Source organism: Aythya ferina (assembly GCF_964211825.1).
Source record: "Aythya ferina genome assembly, chromosome: 2".
NCBI lineage: Eukaryota > Metazoa > Chordata > Aves > Anseriformes > Anatidae > Aythya > Aythya ferina.
The window spans coordinates 47,687,535-47,709,051 of record NC_140297.1 but is presented as its reverse complement, the minus strand read 5'-3'; the positions used below and the strand labels follow the sequence as shown (position 1 = coordinate 47,709,051).

The 21,517-nt window shown below is 38.2% G+C and overlaps 2 protein-coding genes across 3 annotated transcripts in view; both read right to left on the bottom strand.

Moving 5' to 3' along the window:
• RECK (reversion inducing cysteine rich protein with kazal motifs) overlaps positions 1–9,780 on the bottom strand; it is a 55,035-nt gene extending 45,255 nt beyond the window's left edge. For both annotated transcript variants that reach the window (XM_084508911.1, XM_084508912.1), the window contains exons 1-3: positions 9,654–9,780; positions 6,821–6,879; positions 937–1,011 (exon numbers count right to left, since the gene is read on the bottom strand). In XM_084508911.1, the coding sequence (XP_084365037.1) occupies positions 937–1,011; positions 6,821–6,879; positions 9,654–9,741 (222 nt within the window). In that variant the 5' untranslated portion in view covers positions 9,742–9,780. The remainder of the gene's footprint in view (positions 1–936; positions 1,012–6,820; positions 6,880–9,653) is intronic.
• COL15A1 (collagen type XV alpha 1 chain) overlaps positions 1–21,517 on the bottom strand; it is a 302,706-nt gene that overhangs the window by 64,033 nt on the left and 217,156 nt on the right. The gene's annotated exons all lie outside the window — the stretch shown is intronic.

Here is a 21,517-nt window from a genome sequence, read left to right as displayed (position 1 = left end):
ACTCACCAAGACCTTACAGCTGATGATCCACAGAAAACAAACCTTTAAAAAAATACTTTTGACACACGGGAGGCAAGGATCTATAAGCAAACGTTCTTGCAAAGTAGCCTGCAAAATGCTACGTGCAGATTTACTACTACACATTGCCCATTTGGGTTGGGTATATGCTAGATGGATTTTTCTCAGAGTCAATAATCTATCCATCTATTCATTTTTAGAAAGGTCTGATTTCTTTCTTGTAATTTTTGTTACTTCCAAAAAAAAACAAACATGTTGAAATATTTTAAGTTACTAAGTGGGAAGAATTAAGAACAAACAATTCCAGTATTAAGAATATAAATGACAGCATTCGTCTAATCCTCAAATCACCAATATAGGAAACAAATTACTTTCTTTTTTATTTCTTTTTTTGGAATATATTAGAGAACTTCTAGGAAACTGTTATCTTCCTTATTCAACAAAAGCATTACTTCAGCTTGTCAGAAACACACATAAAACATTCAGAGCAGCTATAAGGGTATTCCATGAGTTAGTCCACCTGCCAGCTTTGTCTCCTACACGAGCTGGAACACATGATCCAATTTAAGCCACTGCTATCAATTTCCAAGTGACAGTCACCCAGCTCAAATTTTCACACTATAAATCAGATTTTCACTGGATTTCACAGCTTACATGACCACCAAGTAGTGTAATATATGAAAACTTTATAAAGAAATCCTACCTTGAGGATCTAACCGCAGTTTAAGAAAATTTCTAGCCCTTAAAACAAGGAAGAAAACATCTGAAGACACACATACAGGCTATACCACCTCAAAACTCGGAAAGTAATAAAAATAACTCTACAAGTTAATTTGAAATTTAGCTTGTGTAATCAAAAATTTGTTAATATAAAATTAATCTTTTGTTAGTTTTTAATTTAAAACTACCAAGCCTTACCATTGATTCTGGACAATACTCAGGTGCTCGCTGCAGTAAATGCTTCAAACGGGAATCACTCTTAGAAGATAATATCTGTTAGAAACAAGACATAGAAAGATGTAACCACATATTGAACACTTTATTCAACTGACTTCTTCCTTTTTAGTTTCACTACTGTCTACTTGTTGACAACTTCTGCTAACAGTTAACATGTAAACAACGAAGTTAAGATTTTTTTATATATTTGTAGTCTTCCAAATATGTTGCACTTTTTATGAATGAACTTTTTTTTTTAATTTTTTATTTTAAGAATGACACTTATTTTTTGGAAGTGAATGAGAATTTTGTCCTCAAACTCTTCAATCCAGAAGTTTCTATTGAATAGGCAGTGTGAAAAACAGAATTTATGTCCCATGTACCAAAACATGATATATTTACTTAATCTTCTGCTAAATATGATATGATCTCAGACAATTAAACTCCTTCCAGGAAAAAAAATAAATCGTTACAGAATATGAAAAGTAAAATTAACAGAAGGAATGAATAGTTAAGCAAGATCAAGTTAAGCATCACTTAAGCAAATAGATCATCTAGAAGTTCATGGAACTGGATGGCGTGCAACTGAAGATACTGAAAAGCTGGCCACTATAGTTGCAAAGCAGCCTGCTATCATTTTTGAACAATCGTGTTGATTGGACAAGGCTCACAATTATTGAAAAAAGGCAAATGGTGTATCCATTAGAAAAGCAAGGACAATCCAGGGAATTACAGACTGCTCAGCCTATCTCCACCTCTCAAGACGACTATGGAACAAATTCTCCTGAAAGCCATGTCGGAGCACCTGAAGAACAAGAAGGTGTCTGAGAATAGTCAGCACAGGCACACCAAGTGCAAATTTATTCTGACATTAACAAGACTTTTGCGTGGTCTCCCATAGTATTTTTGGAGCCAAATGAGTGAAACATGGATGAGACAGGTGAACTATAAGGTGGGTGGCAAACTATTTGCACAGTAGGTCTCAAAGATTGGCGGTCTGCTGTTCAACACCTAAGTGAACTCTTTATACCACTTTCAAGTGGTAATAAAACAGGATTTACACCAATACTGTTTAATAGCTTTCCCAGTGTCAGAAAGAATCCTCAGCAAGTACACAGATAGTCCTAAACTGGGAACTGTCCACTCCACTGGAGGGTGGAGCTGCTACTGAGATGGGTTGATAAGAAACACAAGCATTTTTCCTTGCTGAGTTTCATGTAGTTCCTGCTGGTCAATTCCTTCCATCAGTCCAGGTCACTCTGGATATTAGGTAGTACTGCCTTTGAGATTATCAGTTCTTCTTCCCAGTTTGGTATCACCTGAAAACTCAACAAGAGTGAATCTGTTGCTTCCTCCAGGTCATTAATAAAGATGTTAAATAGCACAAGTCCTAGCATAGACCCCCTTTGGTCTTACTGGCCTTCTTATTGGCCTGCAGGTAAAATATGACCCATTTTAACTTCTATCATCTAAGCCCAATCATCTAAACAATTTTTTAACTCAACTATCTTTTCATCATCAAAGCCATCATATCCTAAAATGGATGGAAATATACTGAGGGAGAAAGTGTTGAAAGCCTGAGTCATTGTAAATGACATCCACTTCTTTCCTCTCATCCAGAAATCCAGCTATTATCAATAGCAAGCAAGTTTTACAGGCATGACTTACCCTTCACATGCCCAAAAATGCGTTTCAGGAGAACTCTGTCTATGATCTTATGATTATGATCTCATGATTACTAGTTTCCTGAATTGCAAACAGTCCTTTGGCTTTTTCTTTTTCCTTTTTTTCCTTCCGTATTTTTTTTTTCCTTCTGGAGTGAGGGCAGTGGAGAAGATGGGCACCTTGTTTGCCTTTCTCCAGTCACCAGGGTCATCTCCTGTTCTGCAACCTTTCAAATATGATATAGCGTATACAACCTTGCTGTGACACCAGCCAACTCTCATGACACTCTCAGATGTAATCCAGATTGTCCCACGGACTTGTATGGGCCAAATTTTCCCTCAAGCAATTCCTGATTCAACCCTTACTCAATCCTGGCAGTTCTCCACCTTGAATCCCCTCTGTATGCATAGCGGCCTCTGAGATCTTATTGACAAACTCAGAAAAGATGACATTCAGTACTTCTGCCTTACCTGTGTTTGCTGACACTAAATTGCCCTAAATAAACTGCATTCAATAAGTCACATTTTACTTTGTTCAGCCTTTAACTACTGCCATAGGAGACAAGACTTTTTCTATCACTTGGTATCTTTTGCAAATCTCAATTCCAACTGAGCTTTATCTTTCCTAATATAGCCCTTACGTGCCTGGGCAAAGTTTCTCAGTTCTTCCTTTATAACCTTTCCCTGCTTCCACACTACTTCTACATTTTGTATACTACCTTTCTGTATTGCACCTCTGTCTTGACTTCACTGTTTAGCCAAGCCAGCCTCCTGAAACATTTATTTGTTTTCCTGAGGACTGAGATGGACTGCTTTTATGCCTGAAAGAAGATAAAACCTCTGGACTGGTACATAGATGAATGCTGCCAGGGACTGTATCATCACGAAACTTCCCAGAAATAAGCTTAGGAAAAAAAAAGTTAATTAAATAAAGACAGGCCCACTCATTCCTTGACACAGCATCCAACAGACTGAATCAAATAATCACCAAACAAAGGGATACTAAGTTTTTAATTAAATTTTTAAAGAATTTTTAATAAAAAAAATTTGCTGCAGACACCTGGCTGACTCCAAACTCAGTGACACAGATCATTTCTGAACCAAAACATGTCCATTTTCAATTGACTCCACTTTTGGGATTTATCTGACAAATGCTTGGTACATGTAACAAAATACAAAATAGTATACATAACAGCATATACCATATATATACATACTTATATGCGTATTTGCTACTTTACTAGTGATAAGTTTGTAGTAGCTTGTAATATTAAGATGTATTTGCTACTACTAACAATTACTGCTACTACTGAATATAAAACACATGCTTTCTGGCAACAAGTTTGTAATAACTTGATATATAATTGCTTTATTAATCATAAGGATACTTGCTATTGGTGATTTGTAGTAATCTGTAATGAAGTAATGAAATTTAGGAAATAAAGCAGTCTCCATGTCCTTGTGTATTACGGAATCCTGTGAACCCACTATTACCTCTTACACATCCACAGGCAAGGTAACCTTTCAGGCTGTGACACTCAGAGCAGTTGAACTAGTAGTACTTAGCAGGATTCCTTAGTCCTACCCAAGTCTTTTTTTCTTAGCAGGCAGGAAAGTGTCTGTAGTTGCTCTTTATCCATGTGAGGCCTCTCTCAATAATATCACTGGTGTCCATGCAAACAAACATCCAGTGACCAAACAAGTGTGGAAGTTTTTTCCCTTAAAACAAACCTCCTGCGACTTCTTCCTTTCAGTAGTCATGAACTTTCAGTATCCAATAAGCATACTTTCTGGCCATCTTTCTTTCCATGCAATGCATGATTCAGGCTATTGCTCTTGCAGGGTCTCTATGAAGAGTTTTATTCACTCACATTTGTCCACTTTGAGGCAATGCTTTTATCCTCAGATCCTTCACCTGACAGTTCAGGAAGCGGACCAGAGCATGACTTCGACAGTTTTACGTGCTGTAGACTCAAAGCAAGCCACCGGACTTTCCCTGTAGTCCAAGGCTTGCATGGCCACATTCCTCCTCAAGAGTTCCACCTGTGTCAAGGCCTCCAACATGTCCTGAGTATTTGGTTCACGCAGTACCAGAGATTGCACTGCTGGACGTAACCAATACGCAGTCTCAAGCATTACAACCGAACCTCCAGCTGGACCTCTCCACAAGAAATGTATTAACTCCCAGACTCCTGTCACTGCACCTATAGTTGTTGGCATTTCCTAAGCATTAGTTAAAAATAAAAATACTGAATACAGGCCTGCCCTACCCTGTCTGGCAAGCAACTTCAGTATTTTATGGCTCAAACTAGCATGTCCAAGAGGAAAGATTTTTTTTTTTTTTTAAATACATTATCATGTCATGGCGGTACATGCAGTGGCACACAAAATGCAACAACTCCATAAAAATATTTTAGAAAAGGGCTTTGGATGGATGGAAGTAAGGCAAATCACTCAGCCGACTCTTTACCTTCAGAGTTACCACCCCATGTACATAAACCTTCATCCCACAAATTTTATGTTTAAGACAAGGAAGTAAGTATCAAACCACAGAATGGTTTGGGTTGGAAGGGACCTTAAAGATCATCTAGTTCCAACGTCCCAGACGTGGGCAGGGACACGTCCCACTAGAACAGGTTGCTCAAAGTCCCATCCAACCTGTCCCTAAACACTACCAGGGATGGGGCATCCGCAACTTCTCTGGGCAACCTATTCCAAATAACACATTCCAAGATGGATTCAACAAAGACAAAATAGTTAAAAGAACACAAAAAACATTAGGAAAATAGCAGACCGCCCCTTCAGCTAGTTTGTTAGCCTATATCAAAAGGTCGTTCACAGTAAGTATACCACCAACCTGATCTAAGACACCTCTTTATGGAACGAGGGGATGACCCTGCCTTAGACTTGTTATAAGCGTCTCACTACAAAGACTCTGAACATGGTGATCATCTGCATAGACAGATATCATCCGGATAAGCCAAGATCAGAATAACTCAGAAAACAATAAAACAAACAAACAAACAACCACAAAGAAAACCCTACATACTAATTAGAAGTGTTATAGCATAATTAGGATGAAATTTGACAGTGAAAAGCTCAAGGCCTTTCTTTGAAGAGCTAACAGGAATTCATGTGATAAACTGGGAACTTCAAGTCAGTGGAACAAAAGAAAGAATTGGACAGATTATTCCAAATGCTTTCTCAATGCAGCTGCTAAATCTGCCAAATGGAAACAGCTGTAAGAAGAGTGTTAAACATGTGATAGGCTTTTGCTTATGATACCATCTACAGTTTTGTTTACCAGTATTCAAGGAAAGAAATTTATTCCGGAAGGGCTGCAAGAAAAATTACAGGACTTGAGAGTATATTTTATGCAAAGAGACACAAGACCCCCTTGTTTGGCCTAGATGGTTTTACTCTATAAATATATCAGGAAGGAAGAAGAGCAATGTAACCTAGAAGTTTTGTTAACACAATCACAAATAAATAGCATCTTAACCATAATTAGGTTCAGGGCTTGAATAGCCTCAAAACATGCAATCGAGAAAGAGGGGCAGCTATAATGCAAGGGCACAATTTTAATATAAAACCTATGTATATGTATGCTTTATTTATATAAAATGTCTGTGTATGTAAATATATACACATATGCACACAAAGCTGTACAACATATATTTATACTTTTGGATATTAAGTTGAGGAAAAATATTTCCCAAGCTTGGATTTAACATAAATGGCTTTGTTATTACCATACGAACTGAGTACGAATAGATTTTTGTGGATTCACAAAGCCATATATCATAATGAATATCTTAGATAGTTAGCTGAAAAACAAGGAAAAAGAAAGAACAGTATCAACATTTTGTTCTTCATTTTCAGTTCTCCAAAACTTGGAAACCCACATGATCCAGAAATTTAGTACCTACACCCCCCTCATTCCATAACATGCTTATCCATTCTTGACAAAAACCTGACCTCAAATTTGTATCTGTCTCCTCAACTTCAACAGAACCTGCTGAAGAACACATGACAAAAAGGAAGAGGACTACAGTATTAAACATTAATGTTCTCATTTAAATAACAATAATGTTACATTTCATGATTCACACATAGATGATCATTTACTTAAAATACTAATCTTGCTACTTAATTGTCTAAAGGCGTGATTTTAACTCAGATAAATTTTAAAATGAGCTTACCTGTTCACAAACATCACGGCACATTAGGTTATCCTTTGCATGGTAACAGCAAGACAAGCCTATGGAAAAGTAGGGAAGGGAATAAGACGTTTAAAAGATTTGAAACACTTAACAATCACTTCTGAACAGAATTACCCAGCTGATGGCCTATCGGGTCACTGTATCTGATCCACAGATAATATGAGGAATTCTCTTTCAAAAAACAAACAAACCAACAAAAACAAACCAAGCAAACAAACAAAAAAACAACCATGAGAAATTTTTATTACCAAGTTGACATTTATGAGCAGGTTCCACCATGTTTAAACTTCACTTACTGTTTCACTGAAGTGAAAAGCTTTGATTTACACTTTCATGTTCCTGTTACAAAGTCTCGGTGTTAGAAACATACAACAACTGGATTGCAAGCACATTAAGAAAGTGATGGAGAAAATATGTTAGGCTCATAATTAAAAAAATATCCAGCAAATTGATTTAAAAAAAAAAAAACACAGAACACCTAACCAGATGTACTTTAATGAAAGCTGTACTTAAAAACAGAAATAATGGTTGCTCAATCCAGTTTGTGTTGACTTGTTTCACTATACATCTCAAAAAATTTTCATCACATAAATTCATCTTGAGAGTAAATGCTACATTAAAGAACTAAGAATTCAGTTTCCAATCTATGAAGAGAATTCACATTGGCTTAGGTGCCAATGAATATATTCAACTGTACGTGCCACTATAATTTGAGTTCATGAGTATCCTGGACAACATTCAATTATTTAGTATTTTCTGACCTTTTGTCCATTAGCTTGTAGTGGTTGGTAACCCTCCCATTATGAATTAACAGACATTAAGGCTAGTCCTTCTGGATCATTTCCACTGCTGAGTTTCAAGTCTTATCAATTACACCACAGAGCATCACAATGAAGTATTAGTATACTAAACCTTATGATCATTTAATTCCTTTTATACAAACCCTAATCATGTATACATAGAATGGGTTGGAAGGGACCTTAAAGATCATCCAGTTCCAACCCCCCTGCCATGGGCAGGGACACCTCCCACCAGACCAGGCTGCCTGGGGCCTCATCCAACCCAGTCTTGAACACTTCCAGGGATGGGGCACCCACAATTTCTCTAGGCAACCTGTGCCAGTGCCTCACTACCCTCTGAGTGAAGAACTTCCTCCTAACCTCTAACCTAAATCTCCCCCCTTAGTTTAAAGCCATTCCCCCTTTTCCTGTCATTATCTGACTCAGCAAAAAGATGTTCTCCACCTCTTTTATAATCCCCCTTTAAGTATTGAAAAGCTGCAATGTCCACAGTCTTGTCTTCCTCAGGCTGAACATCCCCAGCTTTCTCAGCCTTTCTTCATGGAGGAGGTACATCAGCCCTCTGATCATCTTTGTGGCCCTCCCCTGGACCCTCTCTAACAGATCCACATCCTTCTTGTGCTGGGGCCCCCAGACCTGGACGCAGCGCTCCAGGTGGGGCCTCACAAGGGCAGAGCAGAGGGGCTCAATCACCTCCCTCCCCTGCTGGCCACCCCTGCGTTGATGCAGCCCAGGATGCAGTTTGCCTTCAGGGTTGCAAACACGCACTGCTGGCTCGTGTCGAGCTTTTGATCCTCCAGAACCCCCAAGTCCTTCTCTGCAGGGCTGCTCTCAATGAGCTCTTCACCCAGTCTGTACTCCTGTTCGGCATTGCCCCAACCCAGATGCAGCACCTTGCGCTTAGACCTGATCAACCTCATTAGGTTCACAAGGGCCCACTTTTCTAGCTTGTCCAGGTTCCTTTGGATGCCATCTCTTCCTTCTGTTGTATCAACCGCACCACTCAGCTTGGTGTCATCTGCAAATCTGAAGGTGATGCCCTCCATCTCACTGTCTATGTTGTTGATAAAGATACTAAGCTGTACAGGTCCCAGGACAGCCTCCATCTGGACGTAGAGCCATTGAGCACCACTCTCTGCAACTTTCAAGCCCATTTCTTATCCACTGAACGGTCTACCCATCAAATCCATATCCCTCCAATCTGGAGACCAGGATGTCGTGTTGGACTGTGTCAAAGGCCTTACAGAAGTCCAGACAGGTGACATTGGTTGGTGTTCCCTTGTCAACTGATGCAGTCACTCCATCACAGAAGGCCACCAGAGTGGCCCGGCATGATTCGCCCTCGGTGAAGCCATGCTGGCTGTCTAATCAAGCAACGATATCTTAAATAAGTAGCAAATTTAACTGGCTAAAAGCAACGTCCTTAAGTCAGAAATTCAAGGTACGAGCCATATTCATTCCAAACACAATTCCTGAGCTCTGCCCTTCTGCCTCTAGTTAATTTCTTCTGAAGTATCTTAAAACTTCTCTCTCTCAGTCAGCCGTTTTCTGTCTCATTCCAAGTTTCCCCACTTTTACTAAAAAATCTCCAGGTTTAAATTCAAAATTTTATTAATGTACAACTACTGTGCACATGAATACCCTTCCTTCTCTGATAAACTCTGCTACCTCAGCCATGCGAGCAGGTCCACCAAGGAAGAGCTCTCCTTTCCCCTACAAGCGGCGATCAAACCCATGGCGCAGCGATAGGATACACCCATAAACACCTCGACAATTGCGGTTTTCAGCATTCCGCTATTACATTTTTCACACTTTCCACTCGCGTGACAGCACGGCCAGCGCGACCTATGTACTAAAATAGATTTATACACCACTATACATGCGTGTGCTCCCAACCCCGGGGGCGACCCCGCGGCGCCCGCCCCGCCGCCAGCCTCGCCCCTGCGCCATGTTGTCGAGCGGGGTCCCCGCGGCGCCGCCTCCCCGCCCGCCCCCCGCGCCTCGCCACTCACCGGCCGCCCCGGGGGCGAGCAGCGGTGCCGCCGCCAGGCACAGCAGGGCCCAGGGCCACGGGGCAGCAGCAGCGGCCGCCGCCTCCATGGCCCGGCCGCCAACGCGCCCCGCAGCGCCGCAGCCCCACCGAGCCCCCGCCCGGCTCTGACGCCGCCGGCTCCCCCTTCCCCCCGCAGCCGCTGCCGGCCTCCATTGGCTGCGGATCCCCCGGCCCGGCCCACCCCGCCCCGCTCCGCCCGGCCGCCGCGGACATTCCGGCGGGCGGCGGCTGAGGGCGCCTCACGCCACGGCTCCCTGGTGCCCCGTGGAGTCATCAATGCGTTTATTAATATTCGAGTTATCAATACATTTATTAATATTCGAGTTATTGATTGCGTTTCTAGCCGTTATTTTAAAATCGGTGGTTGTAAGCCTGCCGTGTAGCGCCACACGCCTATGCCGTGTAGCCACATGGACTTGGAAGTTACCACAGGTATCCAGTGACCTGGTGGGAGAAGTGAAATGAACAGCGCAAAACAGAGGGCACCCAACACGGGAAGAAACAAACCTGAGAGGACATCCTGCTCACAGCCCACCACAAACTGGCAGCCTAGGGCGCCGTTGCTTGAACTAGTTGACCCAAAAGCACTCAGGCCGGTGTTTGCACAGCTATAGGTTTCACAAAACAACCTGAAACGCTCGGTTGGACTGCATTTTTCCCTCCTCTTCTTTTTATCCTTTCCTTCAGACTGTGTCGTTAATCAATAAGTGCTGCAGCCTGAAGTCCGGTGTACCTCAGCTGTGAGAAGCTCCCATTCCTGGCAGCAGGAAGGCAGCATAACCCATTGAGATTCAGTCCGAAATGGAGACAAGTTGGAGGCTTAACTTTACAACTGTATTTACTTTTCTACAGAGATCACATCCCCCCATTTTTTTTTTTTATTATTATTTTTTTATTTTTTTTAGAATTCAAGAGAAATCTCTTATGCAACGAATTGAAAGCAGATTTAAACTACTGCTCATTTCATAGCTGGAAACTATTTTTGCCTCAGAGAAAACTGACCATTTCAAAGCAAATGGGCCAACTTCTGACAGTTCAGACTTTTTGGCTAAGTACCTTATCTATCCCATTATCAGATTCTCTGCCAGTACAGGAAAAAAATAAAAACACAGAAAAATACAGCATCTCACAAACTGCTTTTATCCTTTTTCTAGCCTATCATCCCAATTAACTCCTTCCTCTGAAGACAGTCTGAACAGTCACCAACCTATTAATGGCTCTGTGTTTTTTACAGCCTGGAGAATCTGTAGTAACTGAGTGCTCTTTAGTTCCAGTATCAAATTCATAAAAGGTCCAGGGAAAAAAAAAAAAAAAAAAAAAAGAAAAAAGGTAATAGGGGAGAACGCTACAATTAACTGAAAAAGTTTTGTATCTTATCCATCTGCTTATACACTAGTATAGAATAATTAAATCATACTACATTATGGAACAAAGCCATAAGAAATAAAACCACACTTAATTGTATTTTAATTTGAAGTTAAATTAAAGTTGTTGCTGTAGATGGTAATTCAAGAAACTGAAAAGCAGCCAATATAATCTGACTATAAAAATAATAGTCTTTTTCTAACGTTTATGTGTAAGTGGGCCTACATGTATGTTAAACAGGTAGGTTTTTCCCCGTAAATCCGTATGCCAAACCTAAGGCATATTCTGCTAGTTTTTAGCTGCGTATTTCAGCATTTATAATTCACGATGGGGCCACTAGATGGCAGCAGATCCAAAAACAGAAAAAAAAAAAAAAAGAAAAAAAAAAAAAGAAAAACAAAACAAAACAACACCAAACAACCAAACCAACCAAAAAATCTGGCCATTGCACGCTGGTTTAGTTTCACTGAATTACAAAGGTGTCTGAACGAGTTAGATGATTTTTCCCCAGTTATGCTAAATAGTTTTATTGGGGTCAGTTTCAGATGTGGCTGAACATGGATTGCTGTGCATTCTGTTTCCTCTGAATGCTATTTAAGTGCAAAATTATCATTCAACAATAATAATTAACTATTCCACAACCAAGCAGGTCGAGGAAAGACATGCTGCTATGTCTGGTAATTTAAAGGCTCTGGATTTTCACACCAAGACACATCTGCAGGTCCAGAAGACTGAGTAACTGAGACCACTGAAAGTATTACTTCACTTTAAAGAAGCATACTGAACTTTGAAATAATACAAGATTAAAAAATTAGGATTACAGTTATGGCAGCACAACTTTGTAAAATGGGCTATTGTTTAACCCAGTTATTCCAGGAGGCAAGGACTTTTGTTCCTTGGAGCTTGGATATTAATCTGCAGAATACTGTTTTTCAGTTAAACGATGCATATGGACCTTATTAAAACAGAATGCATTTCAAAATAATTCCTACCCAATGTCTAACAGTGAGAAGTGGAATCTTGGGGCTTGAAATAAATGCCTTGGTGTAAAACAGATTGTTAGAATTATACTGACAGCATACTTGCATACTTTCTAAGTCTAGTGATAAGACAAACCCTACTCATTCAGCTATTTTTTCTGTAGTATCTTGGTTAGATCATTTTATTTTGCTCTGTGCAGTGTTTAATCATGCTTTGTTATCCTAAAAAATTGCTGAAAAATTTAAAACTTTGAATGTCAAATTTTATGTTGAAGCCTCCATCAGCATTAAGTGAAGATTCTGATGTGGTCATGATCTTAATTACTGGCGAAAACATACATTTTTATTGTAAAATATTTGACCTGATCAAGATCACCTCAAAAAGTAAAACGATGCCACATTTTTCTTATATCCCGAGAGAGATCTTATTGTTAATATAGCATATCATATATCAATACATTTCAGCAAAGCACTCTCTGTACTGGAAATATACTGTTCTATATTTTAATTTAACATATCTACTTTGGGAAGATACATAAATTGGCTTCCCAACCTTTTAAGAACTTCAGAGCCACCCCTCTCAAGACAGTACTTTATCAGATGAAGGGTCATTTTCACCTTGGATTCCTTCTGTTTCTCTTTTTAATCTCATTACTAGAAGACAGTAGCATTTTTATTCTTGATAATTTTCAAAACCATTGTATTTTAGCTATGAATAAAAAAAAAAAAAAAAAAAAAAAAAAAAAAAAAAAAAGCTTTGCTGTAACTCTTAGGATACCTGCACCTTAAAAGTGGAATTGGTGCTTATTTTTGTAGACTTATCCTAATTAGCATTAATTTGCCTAATCTCTATATCCACAACTAGATACCTGCACTGCACAATAGTGCAGAGCCAGAGTTTTAGCACTTGTTAAATGCCTTTCCTATACTAAAGCTTGTTCTGTACCATCTCTCTGTTGGAACTAGGTAGGACTTTAGAGCTGCCTCAGATGTATCCATGCACAAACTGCCATTGTTACCAGTTGTGGGACCAGCATAACCAAAACAATCCATAACAATGCACTAGCTGGTAAAGGAGGATGTTGTCTGTTCTTTTTTTTTCAGGCTAGGGACAAACTGCAATAACAAAGACTCTTTCAGAGAGATTTTGTTCTCCTAAACCTTTTTGTTCAGGCAAACCTTAGCTACTTTTTTTTTTTTTTTTTTTTTTTTTTTTTTTTTCCAATTCTCAGTCAGCATTTAATAGTTGGCTTTCCAAATAATGGATAAGAATGTTCAATTTATTTTCAAGTTACTTTTTTTTTTTTTTTTTAATTCCCTTTCATAGTAATTATATTAAAATGTAAAATACAAATACAAATCAAAGTTTGGTGACTGTTATCAGCACATGAAGTGCTGTTACACTGAGAAAGTTGCGTATTTGAAATTAAACCCCCAAAAGATGTACATTAATGCTAAATAAAATGTCTGCAATTAATCTCAAGCAAGTTAAGCATGTGGTGCATGTCAGAGTTCACAAAGTCTTGCTATAGACAAATAATGTTGAATACATCAAGCATATCCTTGAAAGGACAGACAATTTAAAGTTATAAAATAAGTGTGGAGTATGTAATTAATTACAATTTACTCTGATGGTAATAAAGACATAAATAAGATTATCTCAATCCATGCGTATAAGGAAATAAACTACTCTAAAGTTTTGAAAAGGAATTTGAAATAGATCTCATGTTTATTAAAGAAGGCGGTTTTGATGTTCATAGAAGGTACCATCAAAAATCTGTCTGCTTTATATCGTGAAGTCTTCTCAACAGAGAAAGTGATCTGAAACTAAAGTCTTCTGACAGTTTATATTTTAAAACCTTGAAATCAGTTATGGAGTTAGAGACATATCTGTTTTTCTACAAATAAGAATGCTGGGGGAAGAAAAATGCACTTCTTGATAACAGAGTTTATGAAATGGATAATTTAAAAAACAGATTGTGGACTGATGAAGACATCAACAGTATTCATCCTCTTTGATGTAGAAAAACTGCATCATTAAAGCCTGATTACCATGTTAAAGAAGGTGATACAAAAAATAATACCTAAAAAATGTCACCAAGATACATTTACATTCATGTTATGTGGTCAGATGTTTTTTATTCTCTGTACCACTTTGTACACTCCATAAAGAGTATAATGGAGTAATGTATTAATGTAACTATATCAATTTGGTACCTTCAGGACTACTGCATGTAGGTCAGGGTTGCTGGCAATGGTTTATATGTAGGTACCTACACATAAATGACTTCTCTAATGGGATGGAATTTTAATTTGATTTTTCAAATAACATTATGGCATTGATAAAAAAAAGTAAAATTGAGAGACTGGAAATTAGGGAAACTATACTGGACAACTAAAGTTTAGGGAGTAGAAAATTGACCCCTTCAAAATGTCAAAAAAAAATTTTAAATGGAATTCTGTTCAGTCCAACCTAATCCTTCAACCATTCTAATTGTCTAAATCTGACTCTAAACTCAAGTCTCTAAATATAAAGTCTGGTACAGTAGTGAGGCCCATACTCATGTCAACAGAAATCTATCTTTATGGTCGTGACTTGCTGTGCAAGAGGACAAATGACCGATGTGTTACCACTTGCTAAATGATATGTCCTTGAATATAAATAAAATGAATATTCATTTTTCTTTTGGACTCAGTCTTCAGGATCAGCAGTGCATATGCCAGCATATTATAATCATGGGTTGGAGACAGAAAAGGATGTTGAAGAACATTTTGGATGCCATATGGAAATTCTTCTGTGGCTTATACTACTGAGTCATCTAGTCATATACAGGATTAGTTACTTCTCCATATGGTGTTTGAGGACCAAATTGTTGCTGGAATATTTTCCAAGAGCTATTTTTATGTTTTGTTGTACTATGCAACTGTGGTATAATCACATCATAACCTGCATCTACAGTGTGATATTTTAATGCACCCATAGGGCATTATACAATTTCCTCCGTATTTTAGCAACTGCAGTACTCTCATTTAGTCATCTCTGAAGAACCATATGTAATCCATTCACTGCTATACAATTCAGTGCTATACATACATTTCTGTATTAACACAGTCTGTAAGCCTGTAAGAATGGGTATGGGTGGTATGAAATCACTTATGCTGCTAATTAACAATTATCCAGTTGCTTCCAGTTGCAAGCAGAAAAATTCAGTGCGGAGTGGCAGATTAAAATAAAATAAAGGGGAAGGCATAAAATTATAATTTTTTTCAGCCTGTTTGTGTAATGCTATTTTAAATCAGTTTTAGTTGAACTAGTTAAAATATTTAGTTACAAGAAGATTATTTTATTCTTTCTGTTCCATACATTAGCTAGCAAACTCTGTCAAGATGGCATAATTGTAAGAATTACAGACCAATGCCTATTCCCATTTGTAACAACACTTGAGTAAGCTAGGGTAGAAATTTTCTAGTATGCATTAATCTCCAATATTTCTCAAAATACCAATAATAAAATAACAAAACAAAACAAAGTTTTATTCTAATTCTGTAACTTCTGTAATAAAATTACAGATGCATAGTTTACATATTAAGCTTAGGAGTGAATGAGATTACTAGAGAACTCTGATTTCTATACTAGGAAAGGAAAATATAAGTCTGAGAAATGGAGACGGAGTCTCAGATCACATCTGCCATGGGAATGAGTTCAGATATGACGACACCAACATGTATTAAGTTATCAATATTCCCATTTCACAGCTGTACTCTTAGTGTACTCTTACTTTCCACAGTAGCATAGTAATTATAAAGCAGTGATGCAGAAAATACATATCTTGGTTCAAGTCCTTCCTCAGCCCTGCAGCTCTCAAGCTTTCAGGGTAAAAGTGGATTAACCAACATGTTGTAGGCTACCGAAGAGGCACAAAGCCATGGGGTACTTTTCCACCCATGCTGTGAAACCGAGTTAATGCATTCTGTGGATGACAGGAACGGACAGAGGGAAGATGGAAAACCAGTGCTGAAGTATAGGGCTTTATTCCCTTTCCAAGGGGAAAGGGAGTCCTATTTTGAGTCATTCTTCTCAAAGTTTCTTATATCTTTCACTGTCCTAGGCTTCACTGTCCTCAGCACCCAAGGGTGCTGAGAGAGTTAGTGGATGTGATTGATGGGCCACTTTCCATCATCTATCAGCAGTCATGGTCAATTGGAGAGGTCCCAGATGACTGGAGACTTGTTAATGTGATGCCCATCTATAAGAAGGGTCATAAGGAGGATGTGGGGAACTACAGGCCTGTCAGCCTGACCTCAGTGCCAGGAAAGGTGATGGAATAAGTCTAAACTGAAAAAAAAACAAACCTACACAACAAATGGAAAAAATACCAGCTAAAAAGAGACTGTGTTTAGAGCTACTACAGTATTGCAGAAATTTTACATTCCTTGCCCTTCCTCTTACATTCCCTGAATTTTTCCTGGATCATATTATCATCAGTCATGTATCCAAGTAAGTCATGCTGCAGCTTCTGAATACCTTACACATTGGCAAAGTATGTCATTTTAAACAACTTGCAATTCTAAAAGTACCTTTTCTACAAAATACCTAATGGCTCCGTCTTGCTCCTAAAAAGATGGTATGCAGCTAAGAGCAAACTCTTTTTTTTCTCTCTAGAAAACGTTGAGGGCATGTTTCCAAATGCAATGCAGGCAACTGAAAAGAGCATTCTGGCATATTGATTTTCTAGCTGGCTAAGTTAATTTGTGCGTGTGCATGTTTATTGTTGCTACAGAACAGATTTTATGCTAGTAATACAGTTCTAATATTAACTAGCCCCTAAAAAAAAAACAAACAAATTAATTGACACAAGATACCTAATTCTATTTACAGAACTAGAAAAAAATCCATGTAAAAGTTTTCTTTTTCTTTTGTTTCTTTTAGGATTTAACATTTTGAATGTTCTTTTTGTTATTGTCCATAAAACAAGATCAAATGCCCACATGCCGATATGCTTATAGACAAAGTCAACAACAAAAATTGAGTCATCAAGAAGTTCTAGTGGCAGGTACTGTTTTGTGCCAACTCCAGGACTGTTTCCAACATCTGATGAGTTGTTTGTCAGGGAATGTGTTACTGCAAGGCCTAAATTTAACATAAAATGTACTTCAAAATGGAAGTTTAATTCATACAGATTTGAAGTTAACATTATCACATTTAATTAATATTATCTTTTTAATATCAAATCAACTGTGTAGAAAGGCTGAAGTGCTACAGTAAATCAGAAATGCTCTAACAAGAAGCATCGTATTATTTCATCTATGCTAATTAAACACTGAGATTATCTAAAGCTAGCTGATTCTACCCTTTAGTGATAGAAAGTGAGAACAGGTCAGATTAGTGTTAGATTGCCTTCAAATTAGTTCAAGATGATTTGCTCATTACAGGATTTTTAATAGCTGAAGCAATGTCAGGAGTTGCTATTATTTTGACAGGTTGTAAAGGTTTGGGAATGTACCAAAAGGTTGGGGTAGGAAAAATTCAATGATTCATTTTTAAGGACAAAGGAAAGAGACAAGAAATTATGTATTGGTCAACTTTGTTTTGACTCTTTAAAAAAGAACTAGAATGAGTCATTTGACATATTATTTTTGAGTACCACCAAGGCACCAGGCAAGAGTCAACATGCATTTTCTCACAAGCTTTGGCAACATATCTTTTACCTTTCACAACAACTGAAGCAAGGAAAATTCAGCTTGGACATCAAAAAATCTTTCTAAAGATAAGGGTGGTGAAATAATTAAATGTATTGCGTAGGAAAGTTGTGGCATACCCACCAATGGAGACTTTCAGAAGTATTCTAGGCAAATACTTGCCAAGAACATGGTTGATGTTATTTTGGATGAGTGTGAGAGGTTTGATGATTTCTGGAATCTTGCAGATCAGATCAAATTCTTAATAAGCAGCACACAATACAATAGTCAAACCTAGACTCAGACTAAAAGGACATGGAATCACTCAATCCTCATATGAAGCTGTCACGGCTGTAATAGAGTTAATTTTCTTTGTAGAGCTCATATGAGGCTGTGTTTTGGATTTTTAATGCAGATAGTGGTGATAACACTCCAGTGTTTTTAGTTGTTGCAGACCAGTGCTTACACAAGAGTCAAGGACTTTTCTACTTCTCGTGCTGCCCTGCCAGTGCGGAGACTGGGGGTGCACAAGAAGCTTTGAGGGGACACAGCCAGGACAGAGGATAGCAGTCACAAACTGACCAGTTATATAAGACCCATACTTACTAGAATTCTGTGGTAAAAATGGCAGTGTTGAGTCACTTCCTGAGATGCAAGAATAATCAAGAAAATCCTGAATATGCAAGAGATTGTTTAGTTTTGTTTAAAAAAAAAAAAAAAAAAAAAAAAAAGAATAAATGAAATAAGCATTATCAAGCAAGTATATTCAGGATTTCCCCAAAATTCAGGAATTAGAAGCAGTAGAAAATTGAAAGAATCCAGACACTCTCCTCTTATAGTGAAACACCATAGTTAAGTATTGAAGATAGCTTCAGTCACAAACCTGAATACATTAAGAAGGCAAGAGCAAAAATGTGCAAGAAGTATGAGGCATGCCTGCAGCTGAACCTAGGTGACTGAGTAGAACAAAACAGTTTCTGAAAAATAAACAAACTTCCATTTCTCAATGTGTCATCATTCCTGGACTCTTTGAAATATACAAGAGTACTGTGCTGTAAACCTAGCGCAAATAGTAGTAGCCATGGAACTTTCGGTGGTAAAAGGTCCTGTTCCCAAGAGATCCAAGGGTAGCTTTGTGGATGGCTGCAGCGTGACATGAATGCACATGCATAGAGACACGCATGACTGGAAAACCTACATTTTCTAATGAGAAATGTACAGCCACTGGAGATTAGAAGCTCCTCGCCCCAGACAGTATCTACGAAAAGCAAACTGCTTTGAGGTAAGACGGTCAACAGTGGGCTCTAGCATGGTAAAGATGGCATTAGGAAATGTTATTACACATTATAAGGCTGTTGATCAGACACCTACACCTTCTCAGTCAATAAAGACTATAACTCCATTGTTTTGCAAACATAGGATTAGTTTAGACTATTATGAAACTGAGATTCCTTTTTTTTTTTTGTACCTTCTAAGCCAAACTTGCAAGCTGATAGACCACAGGAAGACTTGGTGACAAGCTTGTCTCTGACTTTGTGACAAGCTTGCCACTGTTACTGTGGTGCAGTCTGGAAACATTATCAGTGCTGGAATTTTCCTGACTGTAATCTCTGTCCTGCTTTCAGATATGGTCTTCACATTTCCTGATGTGTTACTTGTCAATGGCTATGCAATATATGTATTAAAAATGGTCCTTCTCTGAGTAACTGCATGGTGAATCAGAGCATGCAGTGGAAAACTAAAACATGGATTGCAACCATTAAGAGAAAAGTTAGGACTGCCATGTAGTACTTACTACAAGATAAAGCTATCAGTTACTTTTCTGTGAAAGTGAGGAAGCACCATCATCACAGCCTTGGAGGCCAAAGCTCACTGCTTCTTCTGGCTTCCTTAAGCCATCAACAACATGTCCTTTGCAGAATGAAATAATCCAGGAAAACTTGTCCCCTGCATTCACAGTAGAAACATAATTTATTACATCAGTATTTTCCAGTTTGTTTTATGTTCTTTTACGATACTGGAGATGGCTGATATATAAAAAGACTCATGGTTTTTCTCCTACCTAGAAAGTGTGTTTTCTTTAGGTGGTTATAATTTCATGCCTCTTCGCTGTTCTGAGGAGCTGTGTTTTCTTACTGTCTTGGTGTTCTAGCTGCCTAGATTACACAGTCTATGCCTTGGGGTCACCTTTTTTTTTCTTTTTTCCCCAAAGTCCATTTGAAAACAAACTATTCCTGTATTGAACTGTATAAAAGAACAAAAATAACAGTGCAGACAACGCTTGCATTATCTTGCATTATCTTCACCACCACCTTCAAAACAGGATGCATCAGCAAAATTCTGTCTAGCGCCTCATCATATGCACAGATGGCACGAGAACTGCTAGCAAAACAGCTTGGTTTCTTTCTTTTTCACTTTCTTATCCTTGATTTAATTTATCATTTTCAAATCTTTTGAATTTTTATTGCATAAGATCATTTTTGTAGTCTTGCACAGACAAATCTTTACTGAGAGTTTAAAATATAGCTGCATTATGTTCCTTGCAATAATGCTTTTTATAATTTTTATAATTATTTCTAGCTTGACAGATGACTCTGAAGCCTTGCTCAAGGAAGATGACTTCATTTCTCAGTGTGTGTGTCACTGTTGCAGTGCTGTTTTGAATACAGTACTGGAGATACTTGTCTGGGTAAAAAGCCAGCAATCTATACTAAGATGTGCCTAAACAACACCCAGCCCCCTCCTTTCTCACAACTGAGTGAAACACTTTTTCTAAGAAAGCTTCGGTCAGCTGTTTTCAAGCTCATTCGTACGGATGAGCACACCCTTACACCCCGCGTTGGTCCCTCCCAGCCACAACAGGCTCCCAGTGAGCTCCACCAGGACCCTGCAAAGGGATTCTGCAGAGTGTACCCCTGCAAAACCTGCTTACACCTGTGAGATTTCAAATCATTAATACCAATTAAAACATCACAGCTCAATAGGTAAAAAAAACTAGTAAGAATGTTGAATAAAACCTTTGATTTTTTCATTTCCTGGTATCCATTTGTATGTTCTACCAAGACCACAGCTACTTTATATTATAATTTCCTGTTACATTAATGTATATCAGTTACTTATTAAACAAAACTACATAAAAAGAAAATCACAATATGTATTTGGAACTACATGGTTCATTTATAAACTCTTTATTTACTCTGCACCTACGTAAAATATTCATTACTTCAAGGCAGTGGTTATTAGAAATAAGCTATTTCAACTGCCCCATACTGTTAAAAAAACAAACAAACAAACAACCACAAAAAAGCAGGAATGTATGTAAAACACAAAAACAAAACCCAACCTGAAAATTCGCCACTTTTTAAGCTGACTTGTAACTTTTAAAGTATTTATCCATCTGGAATCTCATATGAAATCACTCATAAATAGATAAAAAGGCATTCCTAGTGTGTTGTATCTTCCAGATTTCTAATTTTAACATTTGCCAGTCAAAATGCATAAATGAATGCAGGCCTTCAGAGATGCGCGACGTAGCACATGCTCCCCCTTCCTGGTGTTCCTTAATATCACATAGGGAGAGAATTTATACAAGCAGATCATTAAGCCTGTAGATGGATAAGACTGTTGAATAAAAGTTCCCTTGCTATTGTAAAAAGAGCTGAAAAATAGTGCCTGTCAGGTGCCTCTACTGTGGTTTTTATACCTGGCTGAGTTAAAGACATTCAGTAGCATTATTTTCTATCTCAGGAGTAGGGCACTGTAATAGACAATAAATGCTTGTTCATTGCCTTTTGTATTA